The sequence below is a fragment of the Hemitrygon akajei genome, chromosome 30 (assembly GCF_048418815.1).
Source record: "Hemitrygon akajei chromosome 30, sHemAka1.3, whole genome shotgun sequence".
Classification (NCBI taxonomy): domain Eukaryota; kingdom Metazoa; phylum Chordata; class Chondrichthyes; order Myliobatiformes; family Dasyatidae; genus Hemitrygon; species Hemitrygon akajei.
Genome location: NC_133153.1, coordinates 40,463,380 through 40,487,025, shown reverse-complemented (window position 1 = coordinate 40,487,025; position 23,646 = coordinate 40,463,380). Strand labels below are relative to the sequence as shown.

At 41.9% G+C, this 23,646-nt stretch overlaps 1 protein-coding gene across 4 annotated transcripts in view; it reads left to right on the top strand.

The window, feature by feature from the left end:
* Positions 1-23,646, top strand: part of morf4l1 (mortality factor 4 like 1) — a 55,396-nt gene that overhangs the window by 9,535 nt on the left and 22,215 nt on the right. For all 4 annotated transcript variants that reach the window (XM_073032670.1, XM_073032671.1, XM_073032669.1 and 1 more), the window contains 4 exons: positions 2,697-2,764; positions 16,882-16,968; positions 18,796-18,876; positions 23,223-23,248. In XM_073032670.1, the coding sequence (XP_072888771.1) occupies positions 2,697-2,764; positions 16,882-16,968; positions 18,796-18,876; positions 23,223-23,248 (262 nt within the window). The remainder of the gene's footprint in view (positions 1-2,696; positions 2,765-16,881; positions 16,969-18,795; positions 18,877-23,222; positions 23,249-23,646) is intronic.

The following is a 23,646-nucleotide window of genomic DNA, read 5'->3' as shown; positions in this document are numbered from 1 at the left end:
CTGCAGTTTGAGAGGGAGAAGCTAAAGTCAGATTCATCAATATTACAGTACAGTGATGGGAATTACAGAGGTGTGAGAGAGGGGCTGGCCTAAATTGATTGGAAAAGGATGACGACAGAACAGCAATGGCTGCTGATTTGGGGAGAAATTTGGAAGGTGCAGGATAGATACAATCCAAAGGTGAAGTATTCTAAAGGCAGGACTGGGCGACTGGCTGACAAGGGAAGTCAAAGACAGCATAAAAGGAAAAGTGAGGGCATGTAATATGGAAAAAATAGTGGGAAGTTTGAGGATTGAGATGCTTATCAAAGACAAACAAAAGGCAACTTTAAAAAAAACATATGGGGGGGGAGGTGAAATATGATGGTAAGCTAGCCAACAGTGTCAGAGGATACCAAAAGAGTATTAGGGGGCAGAAATGAGTGCAGTTGCTATTGTTATGTAGAAAGTGCTTGGGAAGCTGAAAGGTCTGAAGGTAGGTAAGTCACCTGGACCAGGTGGACTACACCCCAGGGTCCTGAAAGACGTAGCTGAAGAGATTGTGGAGGCATTAGTAACAAACTTTCAAGGATTTCTAGATTATGAAATGGTTCCAAAAGACTGGAAAATTGCAAATATTAGTCTATTCTTTAAAAAGGGAGGAAGGCAGAGGAAATAAATTGTAGGCCAAGTAACTTCAGGAGAAGGTCCAGGAGATGTTGGAGTCAGGGTATTTGGAGGCACATGATAAAGTAGGCCAAAGTCAACATGGTTTCCTTAAGGGAAAATCTTGCCTGACATACCTGTTGGAATTATTTGAGGAAATAACAAGCAGGGTAGACAAAGGAAAGTGTCATGTTGGATTTTCAGAAGGCACATGAGGGTGCTGAACAAGCTAAAAGCTACAGCAAAGTTATTAACATGGATAGATGATTGGCTGACTGGCAGGAGGCAAAGAGTGGGAATAAAGGTGGCCATTTCTGGTTATCTGCTGGTGATTTGTGGTGTGCTGCAGAGGTTTATGTTGAGACCATTTCTTTTCACAATGTAGGTGAAAGATTTGGATGACAGAATTGATAGCTTTGTGGCCAAGTTTGCGGATGATACCAAGATGGGTGGAGGGATAGGTAGTATTAACGGAGCAGGGAGTCTGCAGAAGGACATATTTGGAGAATAAGCAAAGAAGTGGCAGATGGAATATAATGTAGGGGAGTGCATGTTGTGGACTTTGGTAGAAGAAATAAAGGTATGAACTATTTTCTAACCTGGGAGAAAATTCAAAAATTGTGTGCAAACAGACTTTGGGAATCTTGCACAAGGACTCCCAAAGGTTAACTAGCAGGTTAAGTGGATGGTAAGGAAGGCAAATGCAATGTTAGCAATCATTTTGAGAGACTAAATTATAAGGGCAAGAATGTACTAGGGCGTTATAAGGTATTGGTCATACCACACTTGCAGTATTGTGAGCAGTTTTTGGCCCTTTATATATGAAAAGATGTGCTGTATGGTCCATGGAAGGTTTATGAGAATGATTCTAGGAATGAAAGGGTTAAAATGAGCATTTGATGGCTCTGGGCCTGTATTTGCTGGAGTTTAGAAGAATGAGACGGGATATCATTGAAACCTATTAAATATTGAAAGGTTGGGATAAAGGGGATGTGGAAAGGATGTTTCCTATAGTGGGGGAGTCTAGGACTAGTGGGTTCAGTGGCAGAATTGAGGGGCGTCTATTTAAAACAGAGATGAGGAAAAATTTCTTTTGCTGGATGGTGGCAAATCTGTGGAATTTATTGTTGTGGATGGCTGTGGAGGCCTACTCATTGTGTGTATTTAAAGTGGAGGTTGATTGGATTTTGATTAGTCAGGGGAGCAAAGGTTATGGGGAGAAGGCAGGAGAATGGGGTTGAGAGGAATTAATAATCATCCACAATGGAACAGTGGTGCAGACTCAATGGCCAAATAACCTAATTCAGATCCTTTGTCTTATAGAAAATAGGTGCAGGAGTAGGCCATTTGGCTCTTCGAGCCTGCACCGCCATTCAGTATGATCATGGTTGATCATCCAACTCAGAACCCTGTACCTGCTTTCCCTCCATACCCCCTGATCCCTTTAGCCACAAGGGCCATATCTAATTTAATGCTGTTATCGTTTTTACACATCTGAGAAACTATTTGGTTATTCAAGAGGAAAGTTGTGCTTTAAAAAAAAAATTAAATCACGTTCTGTGATTATGCTTCAAACGTCATTTAAAAGCAAAACCTATTTCATGTTTGCAAATGGTTTTTAATGTTTATTTTGTCATTATTTCTGTATCATGCTTTAAACTCTTCATTAATGTCAAAGCCATCAAATGCTGATCTTAGTTTCAGTTAGGGACATTTCCTTAACCAGAATTTAACTGTTATTCATCAAATGTTTGTTTAGTTTTGATCAACCACATGGAAGGTTTGATCTAGATTGTTGGTTAAGAGATACTGTTAGTAAATCCATTGGGGCTTTTGCAGTCTTTTCCTTCATGTACATCTCTCTCGTATTTGGTTACAGATGTCTTGTGTGCAACTGTGCTTTCCAGTAATCCTGTTTCTTGCTGATGTAGGAATGGGGTTTTGTTCAGTATCAGTCAAGCGATTATTTTAAAAAACCATATTCTAAATTACTTATCTAACTTGCTGAATTGTTACCTCTCTTGAATGTAATTTTTCTTTTCATTTTTCAGTGTGTAAAAGTTGCTATAAAGGACAAGCAAGTGAAATACTTCATACATTATAGTGGCTGGAATAAGAAGTAAGTATAAATTATCGTAGAAATATTTTATAAAGGATATTGTATATTTCTGGGTGAAATAATACTTCGAAGTTTGGACTATATGATGGGGGGGGGGGTAGCAAGATGATTTGAGTCAAGTAAAGTGTTCTCTTAAAAACACAAAATGCTGGCAGAACTCAGCAGGCCAGACAGCATCTATGGGGGGAGGTAGTGATGACATTTCGGGCCGAAACCCCTCATCAGGAGTGAGGTAACATGGGATGGTCGAGGGGGGATAAGAAGTGGGGGGAGGGATAAAGTAGAGAGCTAGGAAGTGATAGGCTGGAGGGAAATGGGCTAGGGGGAAGGTGGAGAATTATGGGAAATAAAAGAGAAAGAAAGGTAGGGCTGGGGGGAGATTATAGTGAGGGGGGAAAAAAGAGAAAGAAAGAGAAAAATGAGAGAGAGAACCAGACTAAAATAATAGATAGGGATGTGGGTAAGGGGGGGGCAGGGGTATCAATGAAGGTCTGTGAGTTGGATGTTCATGCCGGCAGGTAGGAGGCTACCTAGGTGGGAGATAAGGTATTGCTCCATCAACCTGTGTGTGGCCTCATCTTGACGGTAGAGGAGGCCATGGACATACATGTCAGAGTGGGAGTGGTCTGTGGAATTGAAGTGTGAGGCCACAGGGAGATCCTGCCACTGCTGGAGGACTGAGCGCCGGTGTTCGGCGAAACGGTCTCCCAGTCTGCAGCGGGTCTCCCCAATGTATAAATGGCCACATCGGGAGCACCGGATACAGTATATCACCCCAGTTGACTGGCAGGTGAAGTGGTGCCTCACTTGAAAGGACTTTCTGGGGCCTGGGATGGTGGTGAGGGAAGAAGTGTGGAGGCCAGACAGTCTTCTTCCTCTAGCAGTCCTCTAGCAGTGGCGGGATCTCCCTGTGGCCACACACTTCAATTCCACAGACCACTTCCACTCCGACATGTCTGTCCATGGCTTCCTCTACCGTCAAGATGAGGCCACACGCAGGTCGATGGAGCAATACCTTGTCTCCCGCCTAGGTAGCCTTCTACTTGCCAGCATGAACATTCAACTCACAGACCTCCGTTGATACCCCTTCCCCCCCCCCCCCCCCCCATCCCCATCCCCCCATCCCTAGCTATTATTTTAGTCTGGTTCTCTTTCTCTTTTTTCTCTTTCTCTCTCTTTTTCCCCCCTCACTATAATCTCCCCCCAGCCCTACCTTTCTTTCTCTTTTATTTCCCATAATTCTCCACCTTCCCCCAGCCCATTTCCCTCCAGCCTATCACTTCCTAGCTCTCTACTTTATCCCTCCCCCCACTTATCCCCCCTCGACCATCCCATGTTACTTCACTCCTGATGAAGGGTCCCGAAACGTCGTCACTACCTCCTCCCATAGATGCTGTCTGGCTTACTGAGTTCTGCCAGCATTTTGTGTTTTTATTTATTTCCAGCATCTGCAGATTCACTCGTGTTGCCTTTAAAGTGTTCTCTTGAGGGGTTGTCTATTGGTGGGTCCTGAGGTGGTGGTAGAATCCCATCTGGGGTCCGTATATTCTGGTGCAGTGTGGACCTGTGCAAGTAGTGGCTATGTGTAGGTTGGTCTTTTGGTTTTTCAGTCCTTCCTTTCACAGCCACCGCTTGCTTGCTAACGGGAGGTGAATGGAAATCAGTGTAATAAACACTTGGAGCAAGTAGCTAGAATTTTGGTGGTAATGCATCAACTTATAGAAAGAGCACTATTGATGGGATTTAATTTACAGTGAAATGTAATGAGGGATGAGGTACTGTAGGTTGATTGGACATTTGATAGCCAGGAATGTTAGCCATGGAGTTTAGTTTATCATGTCAGTGGTACCTTTCTAAAAATCGAACTTTCTGGTACCTTATTGATCTATAAATATTATTGTGGTAGCGGTAATATCTATTGTTCTTCTCCTGTTTTGGTGAATGATCTATTTGGAAAACCATCTATGAAATAAGGGAGATGTTATTTCTGAATCATGGAACATATTCTGGAACTTTTACCTTGGGACACATGAAGATAATGTTATCACAGCTATATCAGCACAGTTTATGTTGGCTTTTCTATGGCACCTCCATCTAAAACGTATTGTACTTTTGTAATCTGGATTTTGCAGAGGGTAACACTGGGGTGAATGTGGCGGATTGCCAGTAGTAACTGATCATACATCTTTTCACTGGATAGTTAGTGTTACATTACTGTTTTTAATTGTTTCACTCTGAGGAAGAGGTTCTAAAACAGCAATTGTTTGTAAGATGGATAGTCTCACTAATTTTCATTAATGTGAAAGACCTGATAGGCGTCATTTTCCCAGCAGGGCAGACTCTATAATTACTGATCAATTATTAATAATTGATGCACGTTGGTTCAGGTTTCACTGGAGAACTCCATGAAACCTTGCTGTGGAGATTGGATAGGTGAAAGTATAACATCGGAATGGTTGGGACTTTTGTTCTAACTTAATCCATGGAAGAGATCTGAAATTTGGTAGACACAGACAGACAGAAATACTTTATTGATCCCAAGGGAAATTGGGTTTTGTTACAGTCGCACCAACCAAGGATAGTGTAGAAATATAGCAATATACAACCATAAATAATTAAATAATAATAAATCAATTATTCCAAGTGGAAATAAGTCCAGGACCAGCCTATTGGCACAGGGTGTGTGACACTCCGAGGGGGTAGTTGTAAAGTTTGATGGCCACAGGCAGGAATGACTTCCTATGACGCTCAGTGTTGCATCTCGGTGGAATGAGTCTCTGGCTGAACGTACTCCTGTGCCTAACCAGTACATTGTGGAGTGGATGGGAGATATTGTCCAAGATGGCATGCAACTTGGACAGCATCCTCTTTTCAGACACCACCATCAGAGAGTCCAGTTCCACCCCCACAACATCACTGGCTTTATGAATGAGTTGATTCTGTTTGTGTCTGCTACCCTCAGCCTGCTGCCCCAGCACATAACAGCAAATACAGACACAAAGGCAGTTTTGGAAGATACCTTATTGCCAGTTAGTTATGGGAAAGATTTGACTAATCAGCCTTTGATTTATTGTTTCATCATAACATAGCCTAGTCATATCGCCCATGAGAAATAATATTTCTACCTTTGATAGGTATTCCTCTAATGACAAACTTGCTCTACAGCACATTGACTCTAGGGTATGTGCCTATATTTACAAATCTATTTTTCACATTCCTTTCTGGCTATAGGAATAGATTTTACTAAACTACCGCAAAATACATTTTATTGAATCTTTTTAGTTTGTATAATCCTGCTGATGGCAATAATTTTTAACAGCGTGTCCATCTTGTAAATTGAAGAATGAAAATGAGCCTCTGGCTTGCTGTGCAGAATCTCTCTGGACTGCTTTTGGGTTGACCCAATTCCTTTATTTTTCTTGATTGGACTTCTCAGCTCTGCAGCTGCGCAAGGAAATGACAGCAAGCAGCTTTCTTAATTCAGCTGATGCATGTGAATTTTTGAAGATTTATTCTAAATAAAAAAAGTAAAGGGTTCACATTTAGCTTTTTTAATGTTAAGCATTGGTTTATTATTGTAAAAATATTTAGAATTCTTAAAATAGGAGTAGAATTGCAACTCCTTGAGATTGTGATTGACATCTATCATTTTCAATTGTTTTGCTTCACTCTCAAAACTCTTCAATCCATTTGGTTCAAGGTGGCAAGCATCTTCTGGTTTGTATCTGGTCAGAGCATCCACAGTATTGGGGATTAAAAAAAAATATTGCCAATTTCTCCTCCTGTCACTATAGTGGCTATAGTACTGAATAAACTCCGCATTTTAAACTTTCCAGCTAGAGGAAATCTTGATTCTTCTCGGTTTCACAAGCCTCAATGAGATCGACTCACAGTAATGTGAAACACCAGTAAATGTAGGGCAATTTCCCTTCATCTCTCCTTAGCAGGGCAACCCCTGTCATCCCTGGAATCAATTTTAGAGAATCTGTGTTGCATTGGCTCTAAGGCAAGTAGCTTCATACAGAAGCTAAAACTGCATATAATACTGTTGATGTGCCTCCATGAGTTCTGCAATTTCAGCAAGGCTTTCTTAATTTGTAGTTCAGTCTCCTTCACAGTAAAGACCAATGTGCTATTTTCCTTTGTAATCACTTGCTGTACCTATTTTTTGCATTTCATTAAAGTAGTCATTGATTCCTCTTTGCCTGCATGTATTACTAGCTTGTCACTTATAAAAGGCTTTTCTCCTTAAGAATGGATATATTTCTGTACATTATGCCCCACTCAGCATATTTGTCCACTCAGGTTTTTCATCACCCCTCTCTCCTCCCAGTTTTCCAAGCCAGCATTTATCATCGCAAACAGAAATGCGTTGTAACATTCATCTATGTCAATTATATCAGCTAGCAAGAACTGAGGGCTCAGTATTGATCTGAGTGGCACTCCATTAGTCAAGCATAGAAAAGTACAGCACAGAAACAGGCCCTTCAGCCCACAGTTGTATTAAGCCAATTAAATTAATAATCAAATTATTCAACTAAACTATTCCCTTATGCGTACACAACGTCCATATTCTTCCGTTTTCCTCATATCATGAACCTATCTAATTGTCTGATGTATCTGCCTCTCACCACCACAGGCAGTGCATTCCAGGCACCCACCACTGTTTTAAAAAAAACAACTTCTCACATCTCCTTTAAAATTACCTCTTCTGACCTTAAACGCGTGCCCTCTGGTACCAGATGTTTAAAAACCTGGGAAAAAGATATTCAAAGGTTCAAAGGTCCAATTTAATGTCAGAGAAATGTATACAATATACATCCCTGAAATGCTTTTTCTTTGCAAACATCCACAAAAATGGAGAAGTGCCCGAAGAATGAACAAATGCTAAACGTGAGAACCCCAGAGTACCCCCCCCCCCCACACGTAAGTGGCAGCGAGGAACAATCCCCTCTGCCCCCACTGGCAAAAAAAAAGCAAGTATTGCACTCAAGCGTGAGCAAGGCAATAGCAAAGACACAGACTTGCTGTTACCGCAAAGACTTTGCATTTTACACCAGCATTCGACATGCCACAGGTTCTTTCTCTCCCTAACAAGGGAGGGGAAGGTGTCTCCATTTTCCCAGCGAGCAGGGAGACATAACAAACAACTCACTGGTTTACGATGTTAAAAGTCCATTATGTCACTTTTTTTTTTGAGCTCTGTGCCTGAAGATCACAAAGATTTCGGGTCTTTGGGCACACAGCAGAAGATTTCCTGACTCTCCTGCCGTGACACCAACCCTCGATTTGCCCGTCTTCAGAGCCCGGAGATCTTAGGCTTCCAAATACGAGCCGGATTCTCAGGCTGAACCCTTGGCGTGCTGAACAACAGCCAGTCCTGAAATCCCGAGAACAGGTCCCACTCCCGCAAAGAACCGATCTCAGCGTGTAACTCCGGGTCAGGGTCTTAAAGAACCCTGAAAGGGAAAAATAAAAATATTTAAGATGGCAATAGAGCTGTTTCTTTAGATGCAAGCAAAGGAGTCACCGTTTATCACCATCTTAACTCTGCCTCCGTTTCTGCACTACTCTGTCTACTCTATCTATGCCTTTCATAATCTCAGATCTCCTGTCAGTCTCTGCTGCTCCAGAGAAAACAACCCAAGTTTGTCCAACCTCTTGTAATAGCGCATGTCCTGTAATCCAGGTGACATCCTGGTAAACCTCTTCTGCAGCCTCTGCTCTTGACATTCTTCCTGTATTGGAGCGACCATAACTGTATGCATTACTCCAGACATGGCCTAAGTAGAGTTTTGTGAAGCTGCAACATAACTTCATGCCTTTGAACTCAATGCCTTGACTAATAAAGGCAACACAAAGTACACTGCAGATGCTGTGGTGAAGTCAACTCGAACAAACAAGCTGGAGGAACTCAGCAGGTCGGGCAGCATCCGTGGAAATGAGCAGTCAAAGTTTCGGGCCGAGACCCTTCGTCAGGACTGAAGAAGGAGGGGGCAGGGGCCCTATAAAGAAGGTGGGGGGAGGTGGAAGGTGCCAGGTGAAAAACCAATCAGAGGAAAGGTCAAGGTGTGGGGAAGGGGAAGCAGGGAGGGGATAGGCAGGAAAGGTGAAGAAGGAATGTAAGGGGAAAGCACTATGGGTAGTAGAAGGAGGCGGAACCATGGGGGACGTGATAGGCAGCTGGAAGAGGAGGCAGAGTGAAGCTGGGAGGGGGAGGGAATTACCAGAAGTTGGAGAATTCGATGTTCATACCAAGGGGCTGGAGACTACCCAGACAGTATATGAGGTGTTGCTCCTCCAACCTGAATTTAGCCTCATCATGGCAGTAGAGGAGGCCATGTATGGACATATCCGAATGGGAATATGAAGTAGAATTGAAGTGGGTGGCAACTGGGAGATCCTGTCTGTTGTGGGGATGCTCGACGAAGCAGTCCCCCAATCTGCGTCGGGTCTCGCCGATGTAGAGGAGGCCGCACCGGGAGCACCCGATGCAATAGATCACCCCAACAGACTCACAAGTGGAGTGTTGCCTCACCTGGAAGGACTGTTTGGGGCCCTGAATGGTGGTAAGAGAGGAGGTGTAGGGACAGGTGTAGCACTTACGCTTGCAGGGATAAGTGCCAGGTGGGTGATCTGTGGGGAGGGACATTTGGACCAGGCAATCGTGGAGGGAACGATCCCTGCGAAAAAGTGGAGAGGGGTAGAGAGGGAAAGATGTGCTTAGTGGTGGGGTCCTGTTGAAGGTGGTGGAAGTTGCGGAGGATAATATGCTGGATCCGGAGGCCGGTGGGGTGGTAGGTGAGGACAAGGGGAACACAGTCCCTGTTGTGGTGATAGGAGGATGGGGTGAGGGCCGAAGTGCGGGAAATGGAGGAGATGCGGGTGAGGGCATCATTGATGACGGCAGAAGGGAAGTCATGATTCTTAAAGAAAGAGGTCATTTGAGATGTCCTGGAACAGAAAGCCTCATCCTGGGAGCAGATGTGGCGGAGACGGAGGAATTGGGAATAGGGAATAGGATTTTTACATTTGGCAGGGTGGGAAGAGGTACAGTTTAAAGTAGTTCCGAGAGTCAGTGGGTTTATAGAAGATGTCAGTGTACAGTCTATCTCCAGAGATGGAGACCGAGAGATCAAGAAAGGGGAGAGAAGTGAATTTGAGGGCTGGGTGAAAGTTAGAGGCAAAGTCAATGAAATTGATGAGCTCAGCATGGGTGCAGGAAGCAGCACCAATGTAGTCGTCAATGTATCGAAGGAAAAGTTGGGGAGCTGTACCAGTATAGATTTGGATCATAGTCTGTTCCACATAACCCTCGAAAAGGCAGGCATAGCTGGGGCCCATGCGAGTGCCCATAGCTACACCCTTGGCCTGAAGAAAGTGGGAAGAGCCAAAAGAGAAGTTATTAAGTGTGAGCAACAACACACACAAAATGCTGGTAGAACACAGCAGGCCAGGCAGCATGTATAGGAAGAAGCACTGTCGATGTTTCGGGCTTCGTGACGAAGGGTCTCGGCCCGAAACGTTGACAGCGCTTCTCCCTATAGATGCTGCCTGGCCTGCTGTGTTCTACCAGCATTTTATGTGTGTTGTTTGAATTTCCAGCATCTGCAGATTTCCTCGTGTTTGCTTATTAAGTGTGAGTACCAGTTCTGCTAACCGGAGGAGTGTGGTGGTGTTGGGGAAATGGTGAGGTCTATTGTCAATAAAGTAGTGGAGGGCTTTGAGGCCTCCTTGATGGGGAATTGAAGTGTATAAGAATTGGACATCCATGGTGAAAATGAAGCGGTCGGGACTGGGGAACTGGAAGTTATTGAAGAGGTGGAGGGCATGGGATGTATCTGGGATGTAGGTTGGGAGGGACTGAACTATGGGTGACAAAATGGAGTCCAGGTACAAGTTTGGTGGGGCAGGAGCAGGCCAAAACTATAGGCCTACCAGGACAGTCAGGCTTGTGGATCTTGGGGAGGAGGTAAAACCGAGCGGTGTGGGAATTATGAGTTTTTTGGCTGAGGATGGAAGTCAGTTCTGATGAAGGGTCTCAACCTGAAACATTGACTGTTTGTTTCCATGGATGCTGCCTGACCTGTTGAGTTCTTTCAGCGTGTTGTGTTTGTTGCTAACTCACTAATCCAGTTAGGTTATGCCTCTTTGACCGCCACCCTCTGTCTTATATGGGCAAGCCCGGTCAGAATCCAAATGGCCAATTCACCATGGATCCCATGCACCTTAATCTTCTGGATGAACCACCCATGAGGGACCTTGTCAAACACCTTACTAAAATCCATGTAGACAATATCCACAGCTCTACCTTCGTCAATCACACTAACCACCTCACTGGAAAAACTCAGTCACTTGCCCCACACAAACCCATGTTGGCTTTCCTTAGTTAGGCCATGGTTTTTCAAATGTTCATGAATCCTATCCCTAAGAATTCTCTCCAGTGAACGGTTCTAGGCTGAAAGATGTTCATTTATTACTAATATTTTGCTTCTAAACCAATCTTTCTGCATACCAATCTGTAAGCTCTTTATGTTTCCTACTCATTATCTTGTTATTTTGTACTCGTTATTTATTGCTATTTATTTAAATTTGCATTTGCTCAGTTTGTTGTTCATTGATTCTGTTTGTAGTTGCTGTTCTATAGATTTGCTAAGTATGTCTGCAGGAAAAAGAATCTCAGAGGGTTGTATGTAATAAATTTTACTTTGAACTTTACTTTGAAGCCCATCTTTCATGCAAGAACTTCTGGAATGGCTTGCAAAAAAATTAAGAATTTGTTTTCAGTTCTGTGGACTTTGCAAGCTATACCATTTTCTTATCTCTGCAATTTATTTACTACAGGTTATATTCAACCTCTTACTGTAAATGTGTCCCTTTCTTTATCTTGAACTTGACCCAAGCACCAGGAGGGTGTTGTCTGGTTGAACAATGAAGCACAAGTAGACATGTAAGCTCTTGTGCATCCAATGTGACAGGTTAAAAGGGCAGTCTTTGGTTCCATTTATCTTTTTCTGATGGTGAATGATCAGTAAAAGATGTAAAGAGCTGTAAGGTACGTTTGTATTGGCTGTTTGGTTAGGAGTATGTTGGTGACTTGAGGACTAAAGTGCAGAATCAATATACAAACTCCTTACAGACAAACCGGGGTTTGATTTCCACCACTGTCTGTAACGAGTTTGTATGTTTTCCCTGCAACCACATGGATTTCTTCTTGGTGCTCCGGATTCCTCCCACATTCCAAAGACATACAGGGTAGGGTTAGCGACTTGTGGGCACACTTGCTAATTTGATTTGACACAACGATGCATTTCACTGTATGTTTCGATGTACTTGTGACAAATAAAGCTGATCTACATTTGTTTGGGATTCTTTGCTTTTGGCAATTACATAATGAGACACTGGGAAAGCAGAGTGATGACAGTTAAGTTTCAATCTGATAATGACTTACACCATGAGGGGAGAAGACAGCTGCAAGGTGTTGGGCCTCAGATTAGTTGTGGGACAGGCTTGAAGGATTGAATAATCTGCCCCTGTTCCAAGGTTCCTGGATATTGCTTTGGATCACAGATCAATTGTGGGACAGGCTTGAAGGATTGAATGATCTGCCCCAATCCTATGTTGCTGAAAAATTAGTTGAGGATGGGGTACATTTTGGCACTCCTAAAACCATAACATATAGGAGCAGAATTAGGCCATTTGGCCCATTGAGTCTGCTCCACCATTTTATCATGACTGATCCAATTTTACTGTCAGCCCCAGTCTTCTGTCTTCTGCCTTCTTCCCATATTCCTTCATGTCCTGACCAGTTAAGAATCTATCAACCTCTTAATTGAAAGGCACTGCAGAGAAATGGTGCGGATAGCCAAGCGCACCTGTAGATATGCACATTCCTCTATTCAGGACATTTACAGCAGCAAGTGGGTAAAAAGGGCTCGGGGATCATCAAGGACTCCAGCCACCCCAGCTACAAATTGCTTCCATCTGGCAAACAGTACTGCAGCATTAAGGCCAGGACCAGCCGGCTCCGGGACAGCTTCTTTCACCAGGCTGTCAGATTGATCAATACACATTGATCTGATTGTGTATCTAACTGTACACTGTATATCTGACTATACATGTATACAAAACAATTACGTATACAGGTGTCCCCCGTTTTTCGAACGTTCGCTTTATGACAACTTGCTGTTACGAAAGACCTACATTAGTACCTGCTTTTTGCTAACCAAAGAGGATTTTCGCTTTTATGAAAAAAAGATGCCCGCTTTATATGTGTGTTTACCCCAAGAAAGACTATCATGACCGTGAAACCTTGTGTGGACTGTTGTTTGCGCATGTGTGTTTGTGCGTAGGCGTGTGCGTGCCGATTTCTCCAAATCGATTTTGACTCGCTGTCTTCCCAATTTTGATAAGTGAAACTACACTGTACATACAATATTTCTACTTTATATAGGGTGTATATTTATCATCTCTACTTCCGTCTCTACTTCCTGAGGAGACTGAGGTCCTTTAACATCTGCTGGACGATGCTGAGGATGTTCTACGAGTCTGTGGTGGCCAGTGCTATCATGTTTGCTGTTGTGTGCTGGAGCAGCAGGCGGAGGGTAGCAGACACCAACAGAATCAACAAACTCATTTGTAAGGCCAGTGATGTTGTGGGGGTGGAACTGGACTCTCTGATGGTGCTGTCTGAAAAGAGGATGCTGACCAAGTTGCATGCCATCTTGGACAATGTCTCCCATCCATTCCATAATGTACTGGTTAGGCACAGGAGTACGTTCAGCCAGAGACTCATTCCACCGAGATGCAACACTGAGCGTCATAGGAAGTCATTCCTGCCTGTGGCCATCAAACTCTACAACTCCTCCCTCGAAGTGTCAGACAACCTGAGCCAATAGGCTGGTCCTGGACTTATTTCCACTTGGCATAACTGACTTATTATTTAATTATTGATGGTTTTATATTGCTATATTTCTACACTATTCTTGGTGCGACTGTAACGAAACCCAATTTCCCTCAGGATCAATAAAGTATGTCTGTCTGTCTGTTATATCATTCCTGCTTTTACTATATGTTAGTGTAATTTTAGGTTTCATGTGTTATTTGGTTTGATTTGGTAGGTTTTTTTGGGGTCTGGGAGTGCTCAAAAAATTTTCCCATATAAATTAATGGTAATTGCTTCTTCACTTTACCACATTTCAGTTTACAAACGGTTTAATAGGAACGCTTTACCTTCGGATTGGGGGGGTGGAAATCTGTATAGTCTTAGTGATTGGGCAATATTCTCCCACATTTCCCTCCCTTATTGCTTGCACATAATGATGGGGAAGCAAGAATGAGGGTTAGGGTTAGAGGTCTCCCCTCATTCTTCTGAATTCTAGTGAATACAGGCCCAGAGCCATCAAACGTTCTTCATATGACAGGCCATTCAGTCCTGCAGTAATTTTCATGAACTTGATGTCTTTTGGATCTGCAAGTATCAGGTTAAAAAGTAATTTGACATTCTATATTCCTCTCAATAAAACAAGCTGGCACTGGTGAAACATGGTGATATTCTGTGGGCAGTTTTCTAAATTTCTAAATATAGTTCTGTACTACTCACTGGGGGAATGGTGCTCCTTTCAACAATTTAAAAAAAAATGCATTCTGTTTGTTTTTTGTCTTGAAGTGCTCACTTTAATGCACTGTGTACATATATCTATAGGTTAATGAAAGAATGCCACATTTGTAACTATTATTTTACCTATTCAAACAGCTTAGATATGTGGTATCTTCAAGATTGCAGGTATCCTAAAGACAAGTTAGAATTTTTACCTAAAACTGAAACAATGATATTTTTATGTGAATTATTTAATTTTTGTGGTGTTTTGAATTACAAAAATCCCAATAAAGGCAATTTTTAAAGAAAATGAACATTTATAGATATTCTGACACAGGAGTGATGGAAAATTTCTAATAAAAGTAAATACATAGTAAATTTTTGAATAATGAATGGTAATATGTATTAAATTTTCTCCATACTATAGACACTTGGGTCAGAAATAATACTCAATAGTTCAATAGTCGCATTTGATATCAGAGAATGTATACACCATGCAACCTGGAATTCTTACTATCCGTAAACACCCTCGAAACAGGAGACAAAAACCCCAAAGAATGAATGACAGAAAAAAATAGTGAGAACCCCAAATCCTCTGCCTCCCTCCCAAGCACAAGCAGCAGCAAGTAGCATCAGCCCTCCCCTCCCCCGCTTACTCTAGCGTAAAGCATCAGCACTCCGTAAACTCACCGTGCCAGCAACACCAATTCCTCAAAGGGAGACCATGGTTTACAGTACATCAAAAACTAACTTCAGACCAAACCTGGACATACTGAACGCAGCCCATTGGCAAGCTCTAAGATTGGGAACACGCTGTCGGGCAGAACTGCCGTTTTTTGAGTGTCACTGTAGATCAAAGATTCTGATAAGACCCCAACCACCCTGAAAAGGAAAGTAGAGACATCAGAATAGGAAGAATTTAACTGAGAAGTTGCCTACTGGCGCCATTTTTAGCTCTGCCCACAAAATATTCCTGTTTCATCCACTGTTGTGTACTGGTTTAAGCCATAGTGGGTGAATAGGGAGGGTATTCAACCTTTGATTAAGGTTTGCCTCCTGTTCTAGTGCTTGTGTGTAGCCTGTGAAGCTAGGCTCCTTGTGATCAGATCGTCTGCTGACATGCTCAATCTAATATAAATAATGGTCTGTTAACTAGCAAGGTTTCTGCTATCTGTGTTACGAAGTGCTAACATCATCAGGGAGCTGAATTAGCCTGACATAACAGCTTGTGAATTAACCGGTGAGAAATTAGCTTGTCGTTAACCTAATGTTTTGGGTTAATGACTATCTATTGGGTTAAATTTAGATGTTATGGCTTGATTTGAACAGTATTGATATTAATAAGTGGGTGTAAATCTGAAAATGTGGAGCTAGTTTGTATGTATGTTGAGAGACGTTGATGTTTTAGGACAATTCTGTGTTTCATCATATGCTCACTTTAAAAAAAGTATATGTGCTTGTTTCAAAAGTATCATTCAGTCTGCTTCAGTTCCTCTGCTGATGTGATATTTCATATCAGGGAAGCCCTTTGTAATTAATAAAGGTCTCACAGCACCTATCAAAGATGGTATTGTAGTGGTTAGAGTAATTGCTTTACAGAACTAATTACCAATTGGGGGTTAATTCCCACCGTTGTCTGTAAGAAGTTTGTACGTTCTCCCTGTGACTCCATGGATTTTCTCTGGTTGCTTCAGTTTTCTTCCATATTTCAAGGACGTGGTTAGGTTTATTTGCCATGCTATGTTGGCACCAGAAGTGTGGTGACACTTGCAGGCTGCCCCCAACACAATCAGTGTGTTTGTTTTTGAGGCAAAATTGCACATTTCACTGTGTAATTGACAAATAACAGTAGTCTTTAAAGTATCTGATGGAAGCACTTGTCAGGCAGAGTGTGTGAAGCGTGAATTAGTATTTGTTTTGAGTTGATGGCTTTTCCCCTCCTGCTCCGGCCATAAGTTGATGTTCTTCAGCCATAGACTATGCCCCATTCACTTGATCAACTCTTTCGATACTCTTGAATATATTTATTGGGTTTCTTAAACAGAATGAAGAGGAAGGAGAGAGGCCAGTTGGTTCATTCCACCTGTTCTGTCTCTTCCAAAGGGCCTTCTTTACCCTTCCCGATTCTGATCGTGATGAACAGCTCAGGCCCTGTGCTTTGTGGTGACTCGAGTGTTATATCACTGGCAATTAATTGTTCTGTTAAGGATGGTTAAAAAGGCACAATGTTGTTAAGCCTTGCTAAGCCAATTAGTGGTTAGATTGCCTTAGTTTAAGTGTGACTTGCAATAAATCATTCTATGTACAGCCCACAGAAAATTGCTGATTATTTAAAATTCTTTGCTTGCTATTTTTAGCAAGGTGTCAGAAAATTTTACGTGTGATTTCCTTCAGTTGATTAAGCATAAATTAATGTATTCTATTCTTCTTTTGGCTGTTTGGTTCACTTAAAATTTGTGAATATTTTCCGTTACTTTGATTTCATCTTGTCTCATTACTTTCTCTCTTGGTTTTTTAGTTGGGATGAATGGGTTCCAGAAAGCAGAGTGCTGAAGTATGTGGACACAAACCTGCAAAAGCAGAAAGAACTACAAAAGGCTAATCAGTGAGTATTGAAACAAAATAACTAAAAGGGGAAAGGAAACAATCGACCAAGGGACTTGCAGCTTTCTTAGGATAAAGCTGACTCTTTCAGACTGATTGGGTGAAGATCAATTTTTCCACAGGCTCTACAGGCTCTCATGTTGTAAATGCTTTCAGGCTCTTAAGGAAGTATTACTCTGAAAGTTAAAACTCTCCGTTTTATATTGGAACAGAGATACATAAAATATTAGAAAACCTAACTACAATCTTTGTGCCTTTCTATACCTGGATCAAAAACTAAGCAGTCCGAGAGTAAAGCAGGGCTAATTACAGGGGATGGGTGACAATGATGTGCCAGTAGAACTGCTGATTCTTTTCTGGATATGGGTTCAGTTCTGGTTTTTGGTGCTGTTTGTGTGGGATCTGCATCCTGTTTGCTGCAAGAACATGGTTTTCCTTTAGGGGTTCCAGTTGTACAGGAATGAAAGGTCAATTGGTGACTGTGAAAGGCCTCTAGCATGCAGATGAGTGATAAAAATTGAGGGAGTTGGGTGGTGGGGTGGAAATGCGGCTCTACCAAAGGAGGTGTAGGCACTCCTTCCGTCTGCTTGGGCAAGGTATAGTATCTGCATAGCTCCTTGATCAGGGTTACGTGAAGCAATAGGAGTAGACGGTGGATGGTCGTATGAGCAGCTGGTGCATATCACAGGTCCTGATTATGTAATCCCAATGCCAGGCGGATAATCTCTGAAGAGTATTGATAATGGTTGGTGTTACCCCTCTTGTAAAGACACTGCCCAGAACACTGCAATGGCAAACCACTTCTGCAGAAAATTTGCTAAGAACAATCACGGTCATGAGACCATGTGACATCATATGACACAGCACATAATGATAATGATGAATCTTTGATGGATCGTTTTTGTCCATGAGTCACCCATCTTGTAAGATACTGCCTAAAAGAAGGCAATAGCAAACCACTTCGTAGAAAAAAAATTGCCATCCACAATCATGGTCCAGACCGTGATCGCTCGCCCATGTTGTATGACATAACGAATGAATGATGGGAAAATCAGAAGTATATAATAAACTTAGAGCAAATATATGTTTGGTGGTGTGTGCCAAATTGTATGGATGGATGGTTCAGTCATTTATTTCCTGTTTTGAAACTTAGAATTAAGCAAAGAATGCAATTATAAATTGACGTAAAGCAGAAGACAGATTTATGAGCGTTCAGTGTCTTTCACAAAATCGAGTATCTGAAAGTTGATGTATTCTTTACAACGCATAGTGACTGCTGTAGCATTTGTATTAATGCAGTATAAAAGTTGAGGGTTACGTATTGGTCAAGAGTCCGGGAAGAGCTTTTGTACTCCATTGATGTATTGTCTGAGGAACTTTCACTTGTGAGGCTGATGTGATGGCATTTCAAAGGTGCATTTGGACCCCAAGGTAGTGTAGCATTTAGCGTGATGTTATTGCAGCTCAGGGCGTCAGAGTTCAGAATCCAATTCTGATGCCATCTGTAAACTGTTTGTACAATCTTCTGTGACCATGTGGCTTTCTACCGGGTTCCTCCCATGTTCTAAAGACGTACTGGTTAGTAGTTTGGTTGATCATTGTAAATCGTCCTGTGATTAGGCTAAGGTTGAGATGGTAGTTAATTGGGCATGCAGCTTCTTCGTCTGTGCTGATCTCTAAATACATAAATTTATAAATTTAAACATGAAGGTAAGGATTTATAATAGAACTTTGAAGATAATGATAAGTGGATGTGGAATAGTTATTGTACTACAGATCAGTGAATATTTTAACTGTGAATGTAAACTTTTTAAACATTCTGTTTTAGAGAGCAATGGGCAGAGGGCAAGATGAGGGGCGCTGCACCAGCCAAGAAGGCTTCCACCATGCAACAAAAGAATGTTGAAATGTAAGTGACTTGGATCTACAGATATAAGATAGATAGATACTTTATTCATCCCCATGGGGAAATTCAACTTTTTTTCCAATGTTCCATACACTTGTTGTAGCAAAACTAATTACATACAATACTTAACTCAGTAAAAAAAATATGATATGCATCTAAATCACTATCTCAAAAAGCATTAATAATAGCTTTTAAAAGGTTCTTAAGTCCTGGCGGTTGAATTGTAAAGCCTAATGGCATTGGAGAGTATTGACCTCTTCATCCTGTCTGAGGAGCATTGCATCGATAGTAACCTGTCGCTGAAACTGCTTCTCTGTCTCTGGATGGTGCTATGTAGAGGATGTTCAGAGTTTTCCATAATTGACCGTAGCCTACTCAGCGCCCTTCGCTCAGCTACTGATGTTAAACTCTCCAGTACTTTGCCCACGACAGAGCCCGCCTTCCTTACCAGCTTATTAAGACGTGAGGCGTCCCTCTTCTTAATGCTGCCTCCCCAACACGCCACCACAAAGAAGAGGGCGCTCTCCACAACTGACCTATAGTACATCTTCAGCATCTCACTACAGACATTGAATGATGCCAACCTTCTAAGGAAGTACAGTCGACTCTGTGCCTTCCTGCACAAGGCATCTGTGTTGGCAGTCCAGTCTAGCTTCTCGTCTAACTGTACTCCCAGATATTTGTAGGTCTTAACCTGCTCCACACATTCTCCATTAATGATCACTGGCTCCATGAGGCCTAGATCTCCTAAAGTCCACCACCATCTCCTTGGTCTTGGTGATATTGAGACGCAGGTAGTTTGAGTTGCACCATATCACAAAGTCCTGTATCAGTTTCCTATACTCCTCCTCCTGTCCATTCCTGACACACCCCACTATGGCCGTGTCATCAGCGAACTTCTGCACATGGCAGGACTCCGAGTTATATTGGAAGTCTGATGTGTACAGGGTGAACAGGACCGGAGAGAGTACGGTTCCCTGCGGCGCTCCTGTGCTGCTGACCACCGTGTCAGACCTACAGTCTCCCAACCGCACATACTGAGGTCTGTCTGTCAAGTAGTCCACTATCCAATCCACCATGTGAGAGTCTACTCCCATCTCCGTTAGTTTGTGCCTTAAGATCTTGGGCTGGATGGTGTTAAAGGCACTAGAGAAGTCAAGGAATGTAATCCTCACAGCACAACTGACCTCATCTAGGTGAGAGAGTGATTTGTGCAGCAAATACGTGATAGCATCCTCCACTCCCACCTTCTCCTTATACACAAACTGAAGAGGATCCTGGGCGTGCCTGGTTTGTGGCCTCAGATTCTGTATTATCAGCCGCTCCAAGGTCTTCATCACGTGCGACGTCAAGGCCACAGGTCTGAAGTCATTTAACTCCTTTGGTTGTGGTTTCTTCGGTACCGGGACAATACAGGATGTTTTCCACTGTCTGGGTACTCTTCTCTGCTCCAGGCTCATGTTGAAGATGCGCAGTAGTGGTTCTCCCAGCTCAGTCGCACAGGCCCTCAGTAATCGTGGGGAAACTCCATCCGGTCCAGCCGCCTTGCTGGTACAGATCTTCCTCAGTTGACCTTACACCTGTGCAGCCGTAATCCTGGGCGTGGGCAAGGTCTCCTGTGAGTGGCTATTTTCCTGTGAGGGAAGTAAGCCTGGTGTGGATTTCTGCGGTGAGGATGAGATTGTGCTGTCGAACCTGTTGAAGAAGTTGTTCAGCTGGTTCGCTTTCTCCACATCTCCACTTACGTTTGCACCGCATCCGGTGATGATCTTCATCCCATCCCACACCTCCTTCATGCTTTTTTTCTGCAGCTTTTGTTCTAGCTTCCTCCTATACTGCTCCTTTGCCCCCCTTATCTGTACTCTGAGTTCCTTCTGAACTCTTTTAAGCTCCAACCGATCACCATCTTTAAAGGCCCTCTTCTTCTGGTTTAGGAGGCCTTTGATGTTACTAGTGATCCAGGGCTTATTATTGGGATAGCAGCGAACAGTTCTAACAGGGACAACGGCATCCACACAAAAGTTAATATAGTCCGTTGTGCATTCAGTGACCTCCTCAACGCCCCCACAGAGCTACTAAAATCTATCAAGTATTTCAGGAGACAATTTTTAGCATTGATAATTCAAATGTAGAATTCACCATCACTTTGGGGGTTGGAAACCATTGAACCTAGATAAACAAGGAAGAAAGAAGGAAATACTGATATTTTAAAATAAAGCAGAGAAGGCGAAAGTTCATGTAAGACATGAACATGGACTTTCTGAATTGAGTGTGCAAATTCTGCAACTGAGCATCAGTAATTTAAATATTGACTGCGTTAGCAGTGCTGTAGCCATTGCTTAATGTAGGATTTTAAAATTCTGATTGTTGACTCCAAATTTTGCATATAATGTTTTAAAAATTGACTTGAGCAGCTGACGTATTAAGGCTACCAGGCTATTCTTTTTTGTAGGTGCCCATAGTAATTAAAAAAAAGATGCACAATTACATCAAAATCAATAAAGATGCAGACATTGAAAATCAGAAATAAAAACAACCACACTGAAAGCTCCGCAGTTTTCTGTCTCTCACGTTTTTTCCAGTGATGACAGTCATGAAATGTCTGTCTTTTTCCTGCTCTGTAGATTTAGATGTAATGCCGAATCTTTGCGAACTCTTCAGGAAGTAGGGGCAGTGCCGTGCTTTCTTTGTAGTTGCGCTTGTGTGTTGGCCCAGGACAGGTCCTCTGGAAAAAATAACACCTAGGAATTTAAAGCTGCTGACAGTCTTCACCTCTGATCCTTCAATGAGGGCTGACCTCATTTACAATTGTGTGACAGTTGTTGAGGTATTCTGTTATGGTAGGGGTTAGTTCCAATGCTCTTTTTTTTTTGTTTTCCTACCACTATTGTTGAAGATAAATAACTCACTTTATTCTTACTGATGGCAAGCTGACCTCTCACTGCAAAACATCAGTGTTTCTTTTGTGTTGAAATAGATCCTTAGAAAGAAGGAAGAGGTGACAGATATCCTCGTTGTTTCTTTGATAGTTACTTTAGAGGCTAATCTTGGAAAACGTTCAGTTTTAAATATTAACATGAGAAAATCTGCAGATGCTGGAAATCCAAGCAACTCACACAAAATGTTGGAGGAATTCGGCAGGTCCGGCAGCATCTATGAGAAAGAGTAAACAGTCAACATTTCGGGCTGAGACCCTTCAGAAATCTCTTTTCCACTGATGCTGCCTGGCCTGCTGAGTTCCTCTAGCATTTCGTGTGCTTTGCTCAGATTTAAGTATTGTTTAGTGATTCTTACAATAATCTTTGTGTTTCTGTTTGAAAACATTAAATATAAATTAGTGGTAAGGAAATTAAACATTTGCCACGGCCCTGTCACCATCCTCTGTCCCTCACCCTAACAGGGGCAACATTTGTACACAGATTGTCCACGCATTCCATCAGTCAATATAGTAGGGATGGATTAACAATTCAGTAATGGTTACAAGTATTGTTAACCCTGTAATTTAAAATTATAGTAGATCACCTGGGTTGCTTGGGGGGGTGTAAGAAATCAGAAATTAGTGGAAATATTAGATTGGCCGCAAATTTAATAAAACTGAAATGCTAAAAGGAATATTAATCCATGCAGAGAAAGTGCTGTAAATGTAATTAAAGCATTTTGAATTGGTTCAAGCAGGCTGAATGGACAGATTTATTTTCTGATTACATGTTGATCAATGAGAACTTACTAATGGGAATATTTCCCAAGTGAATGTTTGCTCTGGCAGTCTGTTCAGTACCGGTGCCAATGGACATGTTGAGAAATGGGGAAGAGAAATATCTATTGAAACAGTGACATAGTCTACTTGTATCTCTAACAGTCAGAAAAGAAGTTAATAGACTGTCTGATTGTTATTTTAATCATTTTCTGTCAGTCAATTTAAGTACAGACACTCCTGTGTCTAGCATCGGTTCATGGGCATACAATCAATGTACTGTATATAAGCTATCTAAAGTATTTGTTTTTTTTAATTATTATATTCTCTGTCTTATAATGTTGCTGTGCTGCATCAGATCCAGGGTAACAATTATTTTGTTCTCCTTTACACACATGTACAGGAAATGACATTAAACTATCTTTAATCTCAAATTTTGAAGCAGTTATTTACATGGATAATGTGTCCATTGCAATGAAAAATTAAATTATTGATCTTGTACTAATTCCCAGAAAATAATGCAAGTGCATCTCTAACATTGGTGTAGTAGAATCTGTTTACTGGTTTACGATTGGAAGGCTTTCTTCAATCATCTTGATTCAATTTGCATGTAACTGCATGTTTGTCATACAATTAATAAGATGTTCTTTTTCAGAAAAACAAAGAAGAATAAACAGAAAGGTAGGCTTGCTTAAGCTCCTAATTTAAGTTCATATCTTGACATACATTCTTATTCCTATCAGCTGGTATTAAGCTGCATTTAGACCCGATTAATAAAATCTTGAGGCTGTCACTCTTAACACAATGCTAAAGTGAAGCTACTGTCTCGCTTTCTGTATGGATGTAATAGATCTTCTGGAACTAATTTGAATAACTTTCTGACCCGTAACAATGTTTGATCTCTTAAATGAAACAACGATGCAACTAGAATTCTTGTGAACAAATTGTAAAGTGTTAAGAGATATGCCATTTAACTTATTAGTAATTAAGGGAATAGAGCACTACAGCACAGAACATTATCTATTATTGTTCATGTTGCTGTCAGTGCCAGAGTCATAGAATAATACAATACAGAAACA